This window comes from Heterodontus francisci, chromosome 12, assembly GCF_036365525.1.
Source record: "Heterodontus francisci isolate sHetFra1 chromosome 12, sHetFra1.hap1, whole genome shotgun sequence".
Lineage (NCBI taxonomy): Eukaryota > Metazoa > Chordata > Chondrichthyes > Heterodontiformes > Heterodontidae > Heterodontus > Heterodontus francisci.
In genome coordinates, this window is record NC_090382.1 from 52797255 (window position 1) to 52817714 (window position 20460).

General features: G+C 41.3%; 1 protein-coding gene across 10 annotated transcripts in view; it reads left to right on the plus strand.

Annotated features, from left to right (window-relative positions):
• Positions 1 to 20460, plus strand: part of ergic1 (endoplasmic reticulum-golgi intermediate compartment 1) — a 112485-nt gene that overhangs the window by 40673 nt on the left and 51352 nt on the right. For all 10 annotated transcript variants that reach the window (XR_010976079.1, XR_010976080.1, XM_068043417.1 and 7 more), the window contains 2 exons: positions 218 to 279; positions 18740 to 18812. Coding sequence is in view for 8 of the 10 variants with exons in the window: in XM_068043417.1 (XP_067899518.1) it covers positions 218 to 279; positions 18740 to 18812 (135 nt within the window). In the remaining 2 variants the exon portion in view is untranslated. The remainder of the gene's footprint in view (positions 1 to 217; positions 280 to 18739; positions 18813 to 20460) is intronic.

The following is a 20460-nucleotide window of genomic DNA, read 5'->3' on the forward strand; positions in this document are numbered from 1 at the left end:
TTTGGCTGTGAGGGTGTTGAGCACTATTACTTTACATTAAGTAGGAAGTTAATGACAGCTAAATGAGAGCAATTTCAATTCTTTTTCTAGAAGTTTCCTAAATAATTCAAGCAAATAGTGCTTGTAAATTGCAATACGGTTGATGAAAAATGTTGGTGTATGGGGGTTGGGTGGGTGTTAAATTTAAATTTTAAAATATTTTCTTGTTTTTCCCTAGACTTGATATCTACAGGAAAGTACCAAGAGACCTTACACAGCCCACATATACGGGTGCTTTCAGTAAGTATTGTGGTATAACATCCTGCTTGCTTTTACAACTTGATCTCGTGCCAGTTTTACAATAGTGTTCCTGAGTATTCATGTAGAACCATAGAAAAGTTACAGCACAGAAAGAGCCCGTGTCTGCGTTGGCTGAAAAAACTAGTCACCCATTCCAATTCCACCTTCCAGCACCTGGTCCGTAGCCTTGCAGGTTACAGCACTTCAGGTGCAGGTCCAGGTACCTTTAAATGAGTTGAGGGTTCCTGCCTCCACCACTGAACCAGTCAACGAATTCTAGACACCCACCACTCTCTGGGTGAAAAAGGTTTTCTTGTCCCCTCTAATCCTTCTACCAATCACCTTATATCTGTGCCCCTGGTAATTGGCCTTTCCGCTAGGGGAAACAGGTCCTTCCTGTCTACTCTTATTTAGGCCCCTCATAATTTTGTACATCTCAATTAAGTCACCCCTCAGCCTCCTCTTCTAAGGAAAACAACCGTAGCCTATCCAATCTTTCCTCATGCTGCAATTTTCAAGCTCTAGCAACATTCTTGTAAATCTCCTCTGTACTCTCTCCAGAGCAATTATGTCCTTCCTGTACTGTGGTGACCAGAACTGTATGCAATACTCCAGCTGTGGCCTAACCAGCATTTTATACAGTTCCAGCATTACATCCCTGCTTTTGTATTCTGTACCTCGGCCAATAAAGAAAAGCATTCTATGTGCCTTCTTCACCCTTTATCTACCTGTCCTGCCACCTTCAGGGACCTGTGGACATGCACACCAAGGTCTGTCACTTCCTCAACCCCTCTCAATATCCTCACGTTTATTGTGTATTTCCTTGCGTTAAAAAGTAACACTTCAAAAGAAAGTCCTTTCATTAACAGGATGGGTTCTTGAGACACTACAATGGCTGTTTTGCTGTTGCAGAAAATAATCTCCTACTCCTATCTGACTCCCTGTCTGAAACACTTGGGATATTTGGCATGTTAAAGGTACTATGCAAGTACAAGTTGCGTTCAGTTCAGTAGCGTCCATAATTTGGCAACTGTATGTTGACAATAAAATGTCAAACCAAATCAGTGCTGCTTTTATTTGTTCATGGGATGTGCATCGCTGGCATGGCCAGCATTTGTTGTACATCCTTAATTAGCCTTGAGGTAGTGGTGAGATGCCTGCTTGAACCGCTGCAGTCCATGTGGCATAGGTTTCCCCCATGAGGGGGAACATCCTCTCAGCATCTATCCTGTCAAACCCTCAGAATCTTTTATGTTTCAATTATTCTTATTCTTCTAACCTCCAATGACTATACACCCAACCTGCTCAACTGTTCCTCATATGATAACCCTTCATCTCAGGAATCAACCCAGTGAACTTTCTCTGAACTGCCTCCCATGCAACAATAAGTCTCCTTAATTAAGGAGACCAAAGCTGTACACAGTACTCTAGGTGTGGTCTCACTTATGCCCTGTACAGTTGTAGCAAGACTTCCCTACTTTTATACTCTACCCCCCTTGAAATAAAGGCCAACATTCCATTTTCCTTTTTAATTGCTTGCTGTATCTGCATGCTATCTTTTTGTGATTCATGCACAAGGACACTCAGATCCCTCTGTACTGCAGCATTCTGCAGTGTCTCTCCATTTACATAATCTGCTTTTCTGTCCGCCAAAGTGGATAGTCTCACATTTTCCCTCATTATACTTCATCCATCTACCAAATTTCTGCCCACTCACTTAACCTCTCTATATTGTTTTGCAGTCTCTTTTTGTCTTCCTGACAACTTGCTTTCCTACCTATCTTTTTATCATCAAATTTGGCTACAAATCACTCGATCCTTTCATCCAAGTCATGAATATAGATTGTAAATAGTTGAGGCTCAAGCACTGATCCCTGTGGCACTCCACTAGTTACAGTTTGCCATCCTGAAAATGCCCTTTTTATCCTGACTCACTCTCTCCTGTTGGTTAGCCAATCCTCTATCCATGTTAATACATTACCCTCAACACCAGGAGCTCTTATCTTGTATAATAAACTTTTATGTGGCACATTATCAAATGACTTTTGGAAATCTAAATATACTACATCTACTGGTGCCCCATTATCCACCCTGCTAGTTACATCCTCAAAGGGCTCTTAATAAATTTGTCAAACATGATTCTCCTTTCATGCAATCAGGCAGAGTCAACATGGTTTTATTATGATTTTCTAAATGTCCTGCTACTACTTACTTAATAATGGATTCTAGCATTTTTCAAATGACACATGTTAGATTAACTGGCCTATAATTTCCTGCTTTTGGTCTCCCTCCTTTCTTAAATAGTGATGTTACATTTGCGATTTTCCAATCCCGCTGGGAATTTTGGAAGATTACCAGTGATACGTCCACTATCTCTGTGGCCACTTCTTTTAAGATCCAAGGATGCAGGCTGTCAGGGCTAGGGGACTTATCAACCTTTAGTCCCATTCGTTTTCCTAGTACTTTTTGTCTAGTGATAGTGATGGTTTTAAGTTCCTCCCTCCCTTTTGCCTCTTGATTTTCTCCTATTCTTGGAATGCTTTTTATGTCTTCTACTTTGAAGACAGATACAAAATACTTTTTCAAAGTCTCTGCCATTTCCTTGTTTCCCATTATTAATTCCCCAGTCTCATCCTCTAAGGGAGCAAACTTACTATAGCTGATCTTTTTATATACTTGTTGAAGCATTTACTGTCTGTTTTTATATTTCTTGCTAGTTTACGCGCATATTCTAATTTCTCCCTCATTCTTTTAAGCCATCCGTTCCTGTTTTCTAAAATTTTCCCAATTTTCTGTACCACTAATCTTCACAGCATTTTATGCCTTTCTTTCAATTTGATACCAATCTTAACTTCCTTAGTTAGTCACCGATGGTGCATTCTTCTCAGAGTCTTTCTTTCTCAAAGGAATATATCTTTGTTGAGCATTATGAAATATCCTTAAATGTCTGCCACTGCTTCACTACTATCTTACTTTTTAACCTATTTTCCCAGTCCACTTTAGTCAACTCTGTCTTCATACCCTTGTAATTGGCTTTTATTTAGGTTTAAGACACTAGTTTCAGACCCAAATTTCTCACTTTCAAACTGATTGTGAAATTCTATCATGTTATGGACACTCTTGATGAAAGGTTCCTTTACCATGAGGTCATTAATTAGTCCTGTCTCATTATACATTGCCAGGTCTAAAATAGCCTGCTCCCTGTTTGGTTCCAGAATGCATTGTTCTAAGAAACTGTCCTGAATACACTCTATAAACTCATCCTCCAGGCCACCTTTGCCAATTTGATTTGTCCAATCGCTATGAAGATGAAAATAACCCACGATTATTGCTGTACCTTTCTTACAAGCCTCCATTATTTCTTGATTTATATTCTGTCTTAAAGTGTAAGCTACTGTTAGGGGTCCCATAAACTACTCTTACCAGTGATTTCTTTCCTTTGCTATTTCTTTTCTCCACCCAAACTGATTCTGCATCTTGATCTTGGGAGTCAAGATCATTTCTCACTACTGTACTGATCTCATCCATTATTAACAAAGCTACCCCACCTGCTTTTCCCTTCTTACTAACCTTCCGAAATGTCAAATACACCTAAATATTCAGTTTGTAGCCTTGGTCATGCAACCACATCTCTGTAATGTCTATCATATTGTACTCATTTATTTCTATTTGTGCCATCAATTCATCCAGCTTGTTATGAATGTTGCTTGCATTCAGATAAAGAGCCTTTTATTCTGTCTTCTCACCTTTTTTTCCTACTCTGACCTTATTTGCTGGTGCACTCTTACGTTTGTAAGCTCTGTCCCTTCCTGTCACACTCTGGTTATCATTAGCCGTATCATTGCACTGCACTATTGCCTTGTCTTTTCTCTTTAACTTTGCAAATCTCCCCTCATGTGAACCATCCCTCCCACTATTTAGTTTATTCAGAACAGATCTAGCAGGTCAAAACTGGGCATCCATGAGGCACTGTGGGCCATCAGCAGCGCAAACTGTAACCTCATGACTCTGCATAGTCCTCACTGTACTGTTACCGTCAAGCTAGAGGACAATCCTGGCTCAATGAGGAGTGTAGGAGACCGTACCTAAAAATGAGGTGCCAACCTGGTGAAGCTACAGCACTGAACTACATAAATGCTAAATAATGGAAATAGTATGTTATAGACAGATTTAAGCAAACCCACAACCAATAGATCAGATCAAAATTCTGTATTTCTGCCACATCCAGGCATGAATGATGGTGGACAATTAAACAATGAATGGGAGGAGGTGGCTGCACAAACATTCCTATTCACCATTATGGCAGAGCCCAGTACATTAGTGCAAAAGACAAGGTTGAAACATTTTCAATCATCTTCAAGAAGTACCAAGTGGATGATCCATCTCGGCCTCCTCATGAGGCTCTCAGCATCATAGATGCTAGTCTTCAGCCAATTCGATTGAGTGATATTGAGAAACAGCTGTAGGCACTGTATTCAGCAAAAGCTATGAACCTTGACATCCTGCCTGTATTACTGAAGACTAGTGTTCCTGAACTAGCCACACCCCTAGCCAAGATGTTCCAGTACAGCTATAACACTGGCAGCTGCCCAGCAATGTGGAAAATTGCCCAGGTACATTCTGTTCACAAAAAGCAGGACCAATCCAATCTGACCAATTACCACCCCAGCAGCCTACTCTCAATCATCAGCAGAATGATGGAAGTTATCGTCAACAATGCTATCAAGAGGCACTTACTAACCAATTACCTGCTCAACGATCCTCAGTTTGAGTTCCACCAGGGCCTCCCGTTTTCAGACCTTGTTACAGCCTATGTCCAAACATGAAGTGCTGAATTCCAGAGGTGAGATGAGAGTGATTGTCCTTGACATGAAGGCAGCATTTGACTGAGTGTGACATTCAAGGAGCTCTAGTAAAATTGAAGTCACTGGGAATTGGGGAGAAAAGTCTGCACTGGCTTGAGTCATACTGAGCACAAAGGAAGATGGTTGTGGTTATTGGCAGCTGATTAGTTTAGCCTCAGGACATCGCTGCAGGAGTTCCTCAGAGTATTGTCCCAGGCCCAACTATCTTCAGCTGCTTCATCAATGACCTTCCCTCCGTCATAAGGTCAGAAGTGGGGATATTTGCTAATGATTGTAAAGTGTTCGGTACCATTCATGACTCCTCCGATACTGATGCAGTTTGTGTCCGCATGCAGCAACGCTTGGACAATATCCAGGCTTGGGCTGATAAGTGGCAAGTAACATTCGCGCCACACAAGTGCCAGGCAAAGACCATCTCCAACAAGAGAGAATCTAACCATCTCCCCTTGACATTCAATGGCATTACCATCGCTGAATCCCCCACTATCAACATCCTAAGGGCCACCATTGACCAGAAATTGAACTGGATTAACCATATAAATAACGTGCCTACAAGAGCATGTCAGAGGCTAAGAATCCTGCGGCGGGTAACTCACCTCCTGACTCCCCAAAGCCTGTCCACCATCTACAAGGCACAAGTCAGGAGTGTGATGGAATATTCTCCACTTGCCTGGATGGGTGCAGCTCCAACAACACTCAAGAAGCTCGACACAATCCAGAACAAAACAGCCCGCTTGATTGGCACCTCATCCACCACCTTCAACGTTCACTCCCTTCACTACTGGCGCACAGTGGCAGCAGTGTGTACCATCTACAAGATGCACTGCAGCAACACAGCAAGGCTTCTTCAACAGCACCTTCCAAACCTGCAACCTCTACCAACTCTAAGGACAAGGGCAGCAGGTGCATGGGAATGCTACCACCTGCAAGTTCCCCACCAAGTCGCACACTATCCTGACTTGGAACTATATTGCCATTCCTTCACTGTTGCTGGGTCAAAATCCTGGAACTCCCTCCCAAACAGCAGTGTGCGTGCATGTACACCACATGGACTGCTGCGGTTGAAGACGGAAGCTCACCACAATCTTCTCCAGGGCAATTAGGGATGGGCAATAAAGCTGGCCTAGCCAGCAACACTCCCATCCCATGCACGAGTAAAAATAAAGGACCTTTCCTTTGTTTGCATGCCCCCCACCCCGCACCATCACCTTTTCACTAACTCTATACCTGCTTGAAAGCTGTTCATTTATAGCACTTTCCAGTTCTGATGGAAGGTCATTGCCCTGAAACATTAACTATTTCTCCTTCCGTAGGTACTGCCAGGCCTGCTGAATGTTTACCAGCATTTTATGTTTTTAATTCAGATTACGTTTTAGTTTGTTGGAGTCGCCTGTGTCTTGCGACATATGAGGAAACCCATTTCTTCTACTGCTGTCTGTCCCAAGCAAGCCTTTTGACTTCAAAGGGTACCGTCTTGCCTTACTTCCTGCAGATCACAGTAACGATCGGCATTTTTACGTGGACAGGTCCTAAACCTGGCCAGGAGGGCAAGTAGACGGCCTTTAGTTAGGTTGCTATTTTTCCACCCGTCTGGCTGCAATAGCGCTTCCAGGAATTATATTCCTGCTAGTATAGCTGTCTGCGTCGTGAAAGAATGCAAGCCTTTGCAGCACATCAAGACACAGTCCTCAGCACATACTGGCAGAGACTTTGAAAAAATATTTTATATCTGTCTTCACAGTAGAAGACATAAAAAGCATTCCAAGAATAGTAGAAAATCAAGGGGCAAAAGGGAGGGAGGAACTTAAAACCATCACTATCACTAGAGAAAAAGTACTAGGAAAACTAATGGGACTAAAGGCTGACAGGGCCCCTAGCCCTGACTCGGGAGAATAGCTTGGTTTGGAGACTGTTAAACACACTGATGGGTTTCCATCTGTGTCAGGCAACCAACCCAGAAAAAAAATCTTTTGAGTCTTCAAAGTTAGTTTAGTTGGCTATTTTTCTTATTGATATTTGTGGGGATTCACTGTGTTGAATGTGGCTGTCTGTTTTCTTACAAAACAATAACTCCACTTCAAAAATGATTCTTCTTGATGAACATAATATAATTGCTTCAAGAGCAGAATCCACAAAGTAAGTAACGAACTAGTAGTATAATCTCCATGGCAACACCTCTACCAATCAGAGTCCACTACCCAACCAATCAGCATTCTCTTCTCATACAATATAAATTTGTTGCATTCCCTTACATTGGTATTCTTGCGAATTGTCCTGATGAGTGCAAGACCAGAAGCTTTGACAAAATGTCTGTTTTCAGCAATATTCAACTTCGGTACAACCGAACAACAATTAGTGGTACAATTTTTGTTGAGACACAATTGTCACACTTATGGAGTGATGAAATATGGGCACGTTTGTGCCACAGACGAGATGGATTAGAGACCAGGTGTCCCTTCCTGTGCCGTAAATAAACAGGTTTGTCTGTTGAGGATGGAACCCAATAGCCATGTCTGAATTAACTTTGGGGAAAATGCGTTGAAATGGAAAACATCCCATTCCATGGAATGGAGCTGACAAAGACTTTTACAGACAGGCTGACTCTGCAGCCAAGGCTAAGATTATTGGTGTGAAATAGCACTACTTTAGATAATGGGCCACATTCAGTTGCCATCATGTCACAATGGTTTCCATATCCTGGAAAGTTGTATGAATCACCCCAGGGGAGTGAGCCCTTGTCACCTGACTGACACCCCAATCTGGCAAGTTTCTACTTGAAAAGGTATCTCTCTGGAGACAGAAGAACAGCTGTGAGACAGTTTCAGCTAAGCTGGAACCTTGCTGATAACATCTTTTAACTACTGCAGCAGTGAAATTGCAAGGTGACTTTGGAACTCCCCAACTGCAAAAGTGAACCAGGATTTCCATCAGCTTTGGTTTGAGGCTGAACCACAAGGAGCTTGCAACACTTCATCCTTTTCAAGACAAAGAACATTCAGGCCTGCACCGCTGGAAGCTTCTCAAGGTTTCTTTAAACACAATTGGACTCCAATTGCACACTACCACTGTACTCTCTATCTGTTCTTGTGTGTGTGCATGTGTATGAATGTGTGAGTGGGTGAACATTTTTCAGTTATTGTGTAAAAATAAATATTTATCTTCCTTTTATAACCTACAAGAAAACCTGTAATTTCTCCATTTATTTGACCCTTAAAACACCGTGGGACTAAACTCTACTTTTAAAACACCATCTGCAGTCAGTTGAGAGGTGAGAAGTGGAAGTCACCCACACCACTTGCCAGCTGTCTGTAACACTATACAAAAATAATAGACCAAAGATTACTTGCAAACTATTTTATTGAGCCTCTGATGAAGTTCTACCTCCAAAGTGCCCTGGATACAACAGGGAAGCAGAGATTCAAGGAAAACTCATATCTCTTGTGCAGTTCTTCTGGGCATCCAAAGGGCAGAATCCCTCTGAAAATCAAAAATGTTTCTCTCAAAAGTCAGGCAATCAGAACACTTTTCATTTCTAGAATATAGATAAAGTGTGAGCACTCTTTTGGTTGGCATTTGCTGTGGCAACTGGTCCAAACAGAAATCATTGTGAACGTCTGCAGGTTCACCAGTATTAACATTTCGAGCAGGAAATAATTTCTGGTGCAGTTCATTTGTCAGTGGGGGAGCACTTTGGGACCAGTGACCATAACTCTATTAGCTTCAAGATAGTCATGGAAAAGGATAGGACTGGTCCTCAGGTTGAAGTCCTAAATTGGGGGAAGGCTAATTTCGATGGCATCAGACAGGAACTCTCAAAAGTTGAATGGGAGAGGCTGTTTACAGGTAACGGGACGTCTGGCATGTGGGAGGCTTTTAAAAGAGAGATAGGAAGAGTTCAAGGCCGGCATGTTCCTGTTAGATGAAAGGGCAAGGCTGGCAAGTTTAGAGAACCTTGGTTGACGAGGGATATTGAGGGTCTGGTCAGGACAAAGAAGGAGGCATATGTCCGGTATAAGCAGCTAGGATCAAGCGAGTCCCTCGAGGAGTATAGGGGTTGTAGGACTACACTTAAGAAGGAAATTAGGAGGGCGTAAAGGGGCCATGAGATTTCCCTGGCAGATAAGATAAAGGAGAATCCTAAAAGACTCTAAGTATATTAAGAGTAAAAGGGTAGCTAAGGAGAGAGTAGGTACCCTTAAGGATCAGTGTGGCAATCTATGTGTGGAGCCACGGGAAATGGGCGAGGTCTTAAATGAATACTTCTCGTCCATATTTACCGTGGAGAAGGTCATGGAAGCTAGTGAGTTCAAGGGAGGGAACAGCGATATCCTGGAGCATATCAACATTACAAAGGAGGAGGTGTTGGAGATTTTGAAGCGCATTAAGGTGGATAAATCCCCAGGGCCCGACCAGGTGTATCCTAGGATGCTATGGGAAGCAAGGGAGGAGATTGCTGGGGCCCTGGCAGAGATTTTTGTATCATCGTTAGCCAGGGGTGAAGTACCGGAAGACTGGAGGATAGCTAATGTGCCTTTATTTAAGAAGGGCAGCAGGGATAAGCCAGGGAACTACAGGCCGGTGAGCCTTACATCAGTGGTGGGAAAGTTATTGGAAGGGATTCTGAGAGACAGGATTTATATACATTTGGAAAGGCATGGTCTGATTAGGGATAGTCAGCATGGCTTTGTGTGTGGGAAATCATGTCTCATGAATTTGATTGAGTTTTTCGAGGAGGTGACCAAGAGGATTGATGTGGGCAGGGCGATGGACATTGTCTACATGGACTTTTAAACAAGGCCTTTGACAAGGTCCCGCATGGTAGGCTGGTCCAGAAGGTTCAAACACATGGGATCCAGGGTGAACTAGCAAATTGGATACAAAATTGGCTAGGTGATAGGAGGCAGAGGATGGTAGTGGAGGGTTGTTTTTCTGATTGGAGGCCGGTGACCAGTTGTGTGCCGCAGGGATCGGTGCTGGGCCCTCTGTTGTTTGTCGTATATATTAATGACTTGGATGTGAATGTAGGGGGCATGATTAGTAAGTTTGCAGATGACACCAAAATTGGTGGTATAGTGGACAGTGAAGAAGGTTGTCTAAGGTTACAACAGGATATAGATAAACTGGGAAAGTGGGCAAGGGATTGGCAAATGGAATTTAACGCAGGCAAGTGTGAAGTGATGCATTTTGGGAAGTTAAACCAGGGCAGGACATATACAGTGAATGGCAGGGCCCTGGGGAGTGTTCTTGAGCAGAGAGACCTTGGGGTGCAAGTACATAGTTCCCTGAAAGTGGCAACACAGGTAGACAGGGTGGTGAAGAAGGCGTATGGCATGCTTGCCTTCATCGGCCGAGGCATTGAGTACGAGAGTTGGGATGTCATGTTACAGTTGTACATAACGTTTGTAAGGCCGCATTTGGAGTACTGTGTGCAGTTCTGGTCGCCGCACTACAGGAAAGATGTGATTAAGCTAGAGGTGGTGCAGAAAAGATTCACAAGGATGTTGTCTGGTTTGGAGGGCTTGAGTTATAAAGAGAGATTGGATAGGCTGGGTCTGTTTTCTCTGGAGCGAAGGAGGCTGAGAGGGGACATGATAGAGGTATAAAAAATTATGAGAGGCATAGATAGGGTGGATAGCCAGAGTCTGTTTCCCATGGTAGGGGTGACTAAACTAGAAGGCATAGATTTAAGGTGAGAGGGAGGAGGTTTAAAGGGGATCAAAGGGGTAAATTTTTCACACAAAGAATAGTGGGTATCTGGAATGAGCTGCCTGAGGAGGTGGTGGAGGCAGGAACAGTAGCAACATTTAAGAGGCATCTGGACAGGTACTTGAATGAGCAAGACATAGAGGGATATGGAATTAATGCAGGCAGGTGGGATTAGTATAGATAAGCATTATGGTCGGCATGGACGTGGTGGGCCGAAGGGCCTGTTTCTATGCTGGACGTCTCTATGACTCTATTTGGGAATACCAATTGCAGCGCTACTTTTGGTAACCAGCTAAGCCAAATAACACACAGGAAAAATGTGAATATCCGTTTAAAAAGGTATGCATATTGTTTCCTTCCCTCTCAAAGTTGAAAGAAATCTCCTAATCAGATCAGTCCATCTGTCTTAAAAAATGTTTTGTGATATACGATGGAACTCTAGGATATTTTGCTACGTTAAAGTGCATAAGCTTTGCTTTGCCATAGCTCTGTATCTTCCTTTGTGTCAAATATTTATTCCTATTCAGCATAAAAGATACAAATCTCTCTGCCTCAAGCACTCCATGCAGCAAAATGTTCCAGGGTCCAACAACTTTCTGAATAAAGACATTTCTCCTGCCCCCTTTCCTCACGCTCTGTTGGTGACCATTGTAAATTGATGAACCCTAGTCACTGATTTATCCAGAGGAATTACTCTTCTTTGATAAATCCATTCATAATGTTTAAAAAGGCCACCTTTTAAATCGTCTTTTAGTCTTATTTGCTCCTGTGGCAATCGGCACAGCATCTCAAGTCTCTCCTGATAACTGTTTATGCTGCTGAATTTACATTTTGCCACTCACCTATAACTTTAATGACCTTCCTATAATGAAATGCCTGAAACTTGCACTCCGTATGCTATCGCCTCTAATCATTGTCTTGTACAATTTTTTCATTGCATCTTTACTTTATGCCCCCATTTATAAAACCCCAAATAGAACAGATAATTGTTTTGTATAATACTATCAATTTTAAATTTTTGTAATTGGTTTTGAAGTAGAAACGTGCTGCAGTGTTTGCCTTAAGCATTTTTGTCTCTGTCTACTCCTGGTGCAGTTTCACAAATGCAGTTGGATGGCGTAACCATGCTTTCCTCATCGTTACTTCAGAAAAATCACATGACCTGTAACTGGGCAGTGGTGATGCATTGGGATTACTCATTTTTGACAGTTTAGTATCCATGAGTCAGGATAGTTGGCTTGTACTGACTGGTTAGTGACTGTAAACTGCACATCTAATACTGTAAGATGTTTCCTCTGTTTTGATGCCCATCATAACTCACATCATTCTTGCAAAACAGTGACTACCTTCACGTACAAAACAATGGTATATTTAAAGGGTTATGTATTGTGAACTGTGCTGTTCTAAAATGTAGGTTGTAGTTAATTAGGAAAATGGGGTAGATTTACAATCCAAAACAAGAATGTAAATTGTAAATTAATTGTACAAGAGAAAAATTGTAATTAGTGCCAGTATTGCTAGAAAAATTTGTCTTTAAAAATTGAGACAAAAATAATCCTGAGATAAATCATGGAAAACAAAATTTCGTTTTGTTTCCAAAATGTACAGTCTTATATAGACAAATAAGACATTCTCATATTTAAGGTAGAGAACCGAAACATTCTTCACAGACCTGAGGCTCAAATAAGAAAGCGCAGAGTTGAAGAAAAGGATAGAATTGCGAGTAATGATTAAAAGGGCATCTGATTGCATTTTTACTCAAAATGGACAAAGTTGCAGAATATGGTTCCATAAAACATGATCCCATAAAATAAAATTAACTTTTTAGGCCACTATAAGAGAGTGGCTTTAATAGTGAGATGACGACAGTTAGGAACTTCTGTTTTTAAGAGAAAAACTGTTTGAACTCGTTGAAGCTATAATATCAATGTGATTGCAAATCAACAGACTTCTGAGAAGAGGCGTCATACAGTCAGGAATTTCTCAGAAAGAAGAGGAAGTATAAACAGTATAGATCATTGTGAATCTATGATGTATTATAGCCTCTGCTTTATGGAGTCTCTTTTACACTTGCGCTCTCTCTCCCTTTCTTTAATTCTTCAACTTTAGAATGCTGTTAGTTCTCAATGGTGGAGTAATAAAGTTCAATGTGGATCGATACCTTCCCCTCTTCATTTGCGACATCCCTTATCCCCACCCTCTGAGTCAGGCTGTTGCTCAAAAAGATTAAAAGTTATAGTCTGTTGTACACTGTTCTTTAATTTTGAGCAGGAGAAGCTACAGGTAATAAACTGCTTGCGAAAGGAAAATGAGGCAGAAATGGCTGCTTGGAGTGTAGTGGTTATGTTACTGGTTAAGTAATCTAGAAGCGTGGATTTATAATCTAAAGAAAGTGAGTTCAGATCCCACCATGGCAGTTTTAAGAATTTGAATTCAGTTTAAAAAAAAAATTAAAATTAAAATCTAGGATAAGATCAATAAAGCTGATTGCGCAAGTACAGGATTCTTGTTTAAAACTTAACTGTTTCACTAATGTTCTTTGGGAAAGGAAATCTATTGCCCTTAGTTGAACCTATATGCGATTAGAGTCCTACATCAATGTGGTTGACTTTTCTTTAACTGCCTTCTGAAGTAACTTAGAAAGTCACTTGTATCAAACTGCTACAAAGATTAAAATACTCGGCTGTGACCTAGGTATAGAATTAGGACACAACAAAAGCCCATCCAGCCCAACCAAACCTGCTAAGTCTTCCTCACTAACATCTGGCAGACTGATGCCAAAATTGGGCGAGCTATCCCACAGATCGGTCAAGCTACAACCTGACCTATTCATACTGACAGAATTGTACCTTTCAGTCAAGGTCCCTGACTCCTGCATCACCATACCTGGGCATGTCCTTTCACAGATGGGGTCAGTGGTATACAGTCAAGTGGGAGGAACTTTTTGAGTCTTCAAAATTGACTTCAAATTCCATGAAGTCTCAGAACCTCAGGTCAGACAAAAGCAAAAACTTTTCCTGCTAATTACCACCTACCATCCTCCGTTAGGTAATGAATCAGTACTCCTCCATGTTGAACACCACTTGGAGGCACTGAGGGTAGCAAGGGCACAGAACATACACTTGGTGGGGGATTTCAGTGGCTTTGCGGTACTACCATTGACGAGCTGGTTGAGTCCTAGGCTGGGACTGGGCTTGCTGCATATGGTGCAAGAGCCAGCAAAACGGTATAACCAACTTGAGCTTGTGCTCACCTGTCCACGACAGCATTGATAGGAGAAATCTCTGCATAGTCGGTGTGGCAGCCAAGTCTTCTTTTTTTCCCACTGCATGCCATCGTGTCGTTTGGCACTACTACTATGTCAAATGGGATAGTGTGTTATTGGATTGATAATGCAGAAAATGTGTTCAAATCCCACCATTTTTTAGAATTTGCAATCCGTTTTAATAAATAAATAAATCTGGTATAAAGGTCAGTAAAACATCCCCCTTCGAGTCACACACCATCCCGACTTCTACGTATATCACCGTTCTGTCATTGTTGCTGGGTCAATATCCTGAAAATACCTACCTCACAGCATTGTGGCAGTGCCTTCACCATATGGACTGCAGTGGTTCAAGAAGGCAATAAGTGCTTATTTTGTTAATGGTGCTCGCATCCCACATTTTAAAAAAGAAATCTAACACCTTATTATCTGTGACTGCATATTGATGGCACAAGTAGTCTGTCCTGTTAATACTGAAATACTATTAATTTAAAAATAGAACTTTCTTTAGTTAATTAGTTTTGTATTCTGTTTAATGTTTTGTTACAAACCATTTCCACAAGTTTTGATCTGCTAACATTTTACAACTTTTTCATTTTGACATTTTCTATCCTGTGCAAAATTATGCATCAAAATAATTTTGAAGGGCGGCACAGTGGCGCAGTGGTTAGCACCACAGCCTCACAGCTCCAGTGACCCGGGTTCAATTCCGGGTACTGTCTGTGTGGAGTTTTCAAGTTCTCCCTGTGTCTGCGTGGGTTTCCTCCGGGTGCTCCGGTTTCCTCCCACATGCCAAAGACTTGCAGATTGATAGGTAAATTGGCCATTAGCAATTGCCCCTAGTATAGGTGGGTGGTAGGGAAATATAGGGACAGGTGGGGATGTGGTAGGAATATGGAATTAGTGTAGTGTAAATGGGTGGGTGGTTGATGGTCGGCACAGACTTGGTGGGCCGAAGGGCCTGTTTCAGTGCTGTATCTCTAAACTAAACTAAACTAAGACTTGGAGAAAGTTGGGTAGTTTTCATTGCAACAGAGAAGTTTGAGGAGATTTGATGGAAATGCTTAAAATTAGAAAGGGACAGGGCAAAATGGATAGAAACACAGTTTCCAGTGGTTGAATGAGGAGATATAGATATAAACTTGAGATTTAGGACAGCGAGCAGGATAAATATTTTTACGCAGAGGGTTGTTAGGCTGTGGAGTTAGTTATTGAAACAGAGGCCATGCCAACATAAGAATATGTTGGGCTATGTAGATGAAGGAAAGGGGAATAAGGGAATATGGAATAGGGTGGGCATGTGGCATTATGACTGCTCCTTATGAGGATGAACAGCAACATGGGGTTAGTGGGGGCTGAGTGGCCTGTTTGTGTGTTGTAATTTCTTTGTGTCTGTATAAATATTTTATATGCTTGTAATTGGTGTGGCCTCTTTTATTGTGTACTTTTTCTTAATAAACCTTGTATTTGATTGTCACATCAGATTATGAAACACAGCTACATACTTAAACACATGCACCAACAGACGTACAATTTATTGACTTTTTAACCATTTTAAAAGATGAGGGTTAAAAGAGAGTGGGAACTGACATTTTCTGTTCAGACATTCTTCCTGTTGTACTCTGAAATTCCACTCCAGTGATCTCATGTTTAGTGAGTGCTGCCCACAGCTCACCGTTCTGGTTCATGTCACTGAAGGGGAATTTCAGGAAGCCACACCAGGGGGAGTTCCACAGTACATATTGGTTCTCAGGCTGTGTCAAACCAGCAGCAGCTGCAAGGTCTAAAGCGTAGTAACAAGGGTGTGGCAGAGATTCTGTCAAGCGTCCAGACATTTTCTTCAATAACCCATTTCGATTTCTTAACAATGGAGTGGAATGTGGTGTCCTTCAAGACCATTTGTTTAGTTGTGTCATAAATTCTGAAGTTTTCCTATAAAATAAATCCACATATATCTAACGTATTGTTTAGGTTTTTATATAGTGCTTCGGAACTTGCAGGCACTAATATGTCTAGCTGTAAACTAATTTCTGAACAGTTATTTACTCTTACGTGGAGAGATTAAAGAAGCTGTTGGGGGTGGTTGGGGGTTCTCCTTAGTAGAGAAGGTTAAAGGGAGATTTAAGGGGTTCAAAATCATGAAGGGTTTTGATAGAGTAAATGAGAATAACCTGTTTCCAGTGGCAAAATGGTTGGTAACCAGAGGATACAGATTTAAAGTAATTGGCAAAAGAACCAAAGGTGACATGAGGAGAAATGTTTTTAAGCAGGGAGGTATGATCTGGAATGTACTGCCTGAAAGGGTGGTGGAAGCAGATTCAGTAGTGACTTTCAAAGGGAATTGGATAAATAGTTGAAGGGGAAAAATTTGCGAGGCTATGGGGAAAGGGCAGGGATGTGGGACTAATTCAAGAGCTTGTTCAAAAGAGTTAATGCTGGCATGATGGGCTGACTAGCCTCCTCTATGCTGTACCATTCAATGATTCTATGATGCTGGTCTTGCTGTTCACAGCCCAAAAATTTTTCTCTTCAGTGTCATTTGGTTGTTTAGAATATGTAAATCGCAGTTGAATCTGTATTCAGTGATTTGCACAGAATAGGCACAATGTAGCTGGAATAACCAAAGTGTGTCACTGGAACTTCGTCTGTGGAACACTTTTGTAACCATGACGTTTAATACTACTGGTACAATTGTTTAGGAAACATTAAATTGTATGGTACCCAGTTGTAGATACTTTGGCCAAAATTATTGCTTTGACCCTTTGTGTCAGGCACCTAAATCTACACTTTAACTTTGGAGTAAGCTTTTGGCTTACTGGTAGCATTCCAGCCACAGGACCAGAAGGTGCAGGGTTTGAAACTTTCTCCAGGCAGTCTTCGTGAGTAGAGACTGCAACTCCAGCTCGGAATTTTGGGTTGACATCCTGCAGGGTTCTTGGTCCTTCCTCGTCGTTTGTTTTATGGGAAGCCATTAAAACTCTTGCTGTTATAAGTTAGCCATCTTATTGGCTGGTACAAGATGGTTACTTTAATGGAAGGAGTCTGTTAGACTGTTAATCGGCCTGTAAATCCTTCTATTTCTTCACACTGTTCTCCATGGGAAGAGTTTGAAGTTATGAAAACAGAAACCTTTATTATTATTGCCAAAATAATGTTGATAATCTTGTGTAAATTGAGTTAATAATGTGAGGGGAATGGCTAAAATTCAAACCTTGACACCAGTACAGTTCATTATGCATGAAGCTGCTATATTTGAGGATTTTTCTTTGGCACCATGGGAACCTGGGGTGGAGAACCTTGCATGGTGTGATGGCATGCAATGAGTCCTTGCGTTTCTTCATGGACTTTACCACTGTCTGTCCATTTTGCAGCTAGAATTCACAAATCATTTACCATACATATTTGCAGTACCGAAGGTGTTAGCCCCATTCCACTATTTGAAAGGACTGCTTCTTAACTTTTAGCCACTCTTCTGACCAACCTCCTTATTTTTGGGCACTTGACATACAAGGCAAGCAGGTAGAAACATCTCCTGGTGGGTCTGCTCTTGACATTGTGAAATACAGCCACAGACAAGCTCATATGAGGAAAACCTCTGGGCTGGGTCTCTGCCTGACTGTTTGACCAAGTGTCCACTGGCTTGTTCATGACTTTCCATGACTGATGCACCTTACTGGAATTTGAATATATTAAATTTGTGCAGTTGTTTGAAAATAAATACATTTTTGATTTATTTAGATATCAATTGGATTTTTATTTTGTGGGGAGGTTGCACTTGAACCTCACCAAACATATAGTTGGTTAAGAGAAAGAAACAAAACTTGCATTTATATAGCACTTTTCACAATCTCGGAACATCTCAATGTACTTTACAGCCAATGATGTACTCTTAGAAGTAAAGTCACTATTGTAGTATATGGAAGGGGATCAAAGGATGAGTTAACTCACTAGCTCTGACAACCCGAAAGGCAAGCAGCCCTCCATGTGCCAAGTGACATCTGTTTGTTTGATTCTGTACCTTTTTAAGATGTTATTGGTTTGTTGTATCTGAGCTTTAGTAGCTCATTTATAGTGTGCTGTGGCATATTCCCTTTGCATTAGCATTATATAATGGTTCAGTACCCGAATGAATAATTGATTTGACATCAGAAATGTGGAATGACATGGAACATTACATCTCCAAATCAAACTGTGAAGCTGTCACTTGTTTATGGGCATGCTTAATTCTCCCATCTTCACAGGGTAACATGAAAATGAGCTATTTATAGCACATAATGGATTCAGGATAATTAAACACTCGCTATCTTTTTTTTTGTCTTTTACAGCGTTTTCAAATGCAGTTCAGTGTTCTGACATAAATACATTTTTTAATGTTTTATTTATTTCTGTACCTGACTCTTATCTTCTCTCAAGTGATGAGTTAGTCAACCTTTGCTGCATTAATAAACCAACGTCCTGTGACTCTTTACTACTGTAAATAAATGATGAGTGATCAAGTGGTATTATGGTCTGTACCAATATAATTCAATAGCAATTTCTCACTCTTTACAGTGACCCTATATCCTGCATTTTGGATGAAATGAGTACTGGAGCTTGTTTTTAAATGCATTCGTTTGTTTTACAGTTTCTATCTGCTGCTGCGTGTTCATGCTGTTCCTTTTCTTGTCAGAACTGACTGGCTTCATTGCCACTGAGATGTAAGTACGACAGTCTGTCCCGTGACTTGCTATAGTCGTGCGTTAAACACTTCATTTGAAGGGAAAAGCTTAATGCATAAGCCTCAATTAAAATGACCCTTGGCCATTATTGTTGACCCTTGGGTTGCCAGGGGGCCTATGGTATTTCATTCTCCCTGGGTTGTTTATTGTTAATAAATAATATTTACCCTCCCTTTTTTTCTGTTAGGCCATCAGTAGCAACATGTCTTGGAACAAACCCCTACATGATATGTATTTTTGTAAAGGATAGATATGTTTTAGGAACAGGAGTAGGCCATTTAGTCCCTCAAGCTCATTCCGCCATTTAATTAAATCATGGTTGATCCATATCTTGACTTCATCTACCTGCCTTCATTTCATATCCCTTAATACATTTACCTAACAAAAATCTCTCAATCTCAGTTTTAAATTTTCAATTGAGCTAACTGCAACTGAGGGTTTGGGGTGGGGAATAGAGTTCCCGATTTCCACTACCCTTTGTGTCAAGAAGTGCTTAGCTCTAATTTTGAGGTTATTCCATCTTGTGCTAATTCTGTCCCGAATGTGCAAAATATAACACATTACAGCCTTTTTCTGTGGAAAGTCTTTTACATAAATTCTCATTTTTTAAAAGACAAAATGCACCCCTCCCATGCATCAATTTAGTGCTAGTTATGTAGATGGAGGAGCAGACTTGTAGTCAACCTTAGCAGCTGGGACCATCTGGCTAAATATCATGCCATGTGGGTAAATGTTGTGCTTACACAGAAGAACACAAGAAATAGGAGCAGAAGTAGACCATATGGCCCATCAAGCCTGCTCCATCATTCAATATGATCGTGGCTAATCTTGGGCTTCAATTATACTTTCCCGCCCACTCCCCATTAACCTTGATTCCCTGTGAGACCAAAAATCTATCTATCCCAGCCTTAAATGCACTCAACGATGAAGCATCCACAACCTCTGGCGTAGAGAATTCCAAAGATTCACAACCCTTTTGAGTATAGTAATTTCTCCTCATCTCAGTCCTGAATGATTGGCCCCTTATTCTGAGACTGTGTCCCCGTGTTCTAGATTCCCTGACCAGCGGAAACAATCTCTCAGCTTCTACCCTATCAAGCCCTTTCAGAATTTGGTATGTTTCAATTAGATCGACACTCATTCTTCTAAACTCCAGAGAATATAGGCTCAATTTACTCAGGCTGTCATCATAGGATAGCCCCCTCATCCCAGGGACCAATTTAGTAAATCTTTGCTGCACGCCTCCAGTGCAAGTATATCCTTTCTTAAATGTGGAGACCAAAACTGCATCCAGGTGTGGTCTTACCAAAGCCCTGCACAATTTTAGTAAGACTTCTTTATTCCTGTACTCCAATCCCCTTGCAATAAAGGCCAGCACACCATTTGCTTTCCTAATAGCCTGCTGCACTTGCATGTAAACTTTGTGCGTTCCTTGTATGAGTACCCCCAAGTCTCTCTCAACATCAACGCTTAGCAGTTTCACGACTTTTAAAGAATATCCTGCTTTTCTATTTTTCCGACCAAAGTGAACAACTTCACATTTCCCTACATTATACTCCATTTGTCATCTTGTTGCCCACTCACTTAACCTGTCTATATCTCTTTGCAGCCTCTCTATGTCCTCCCC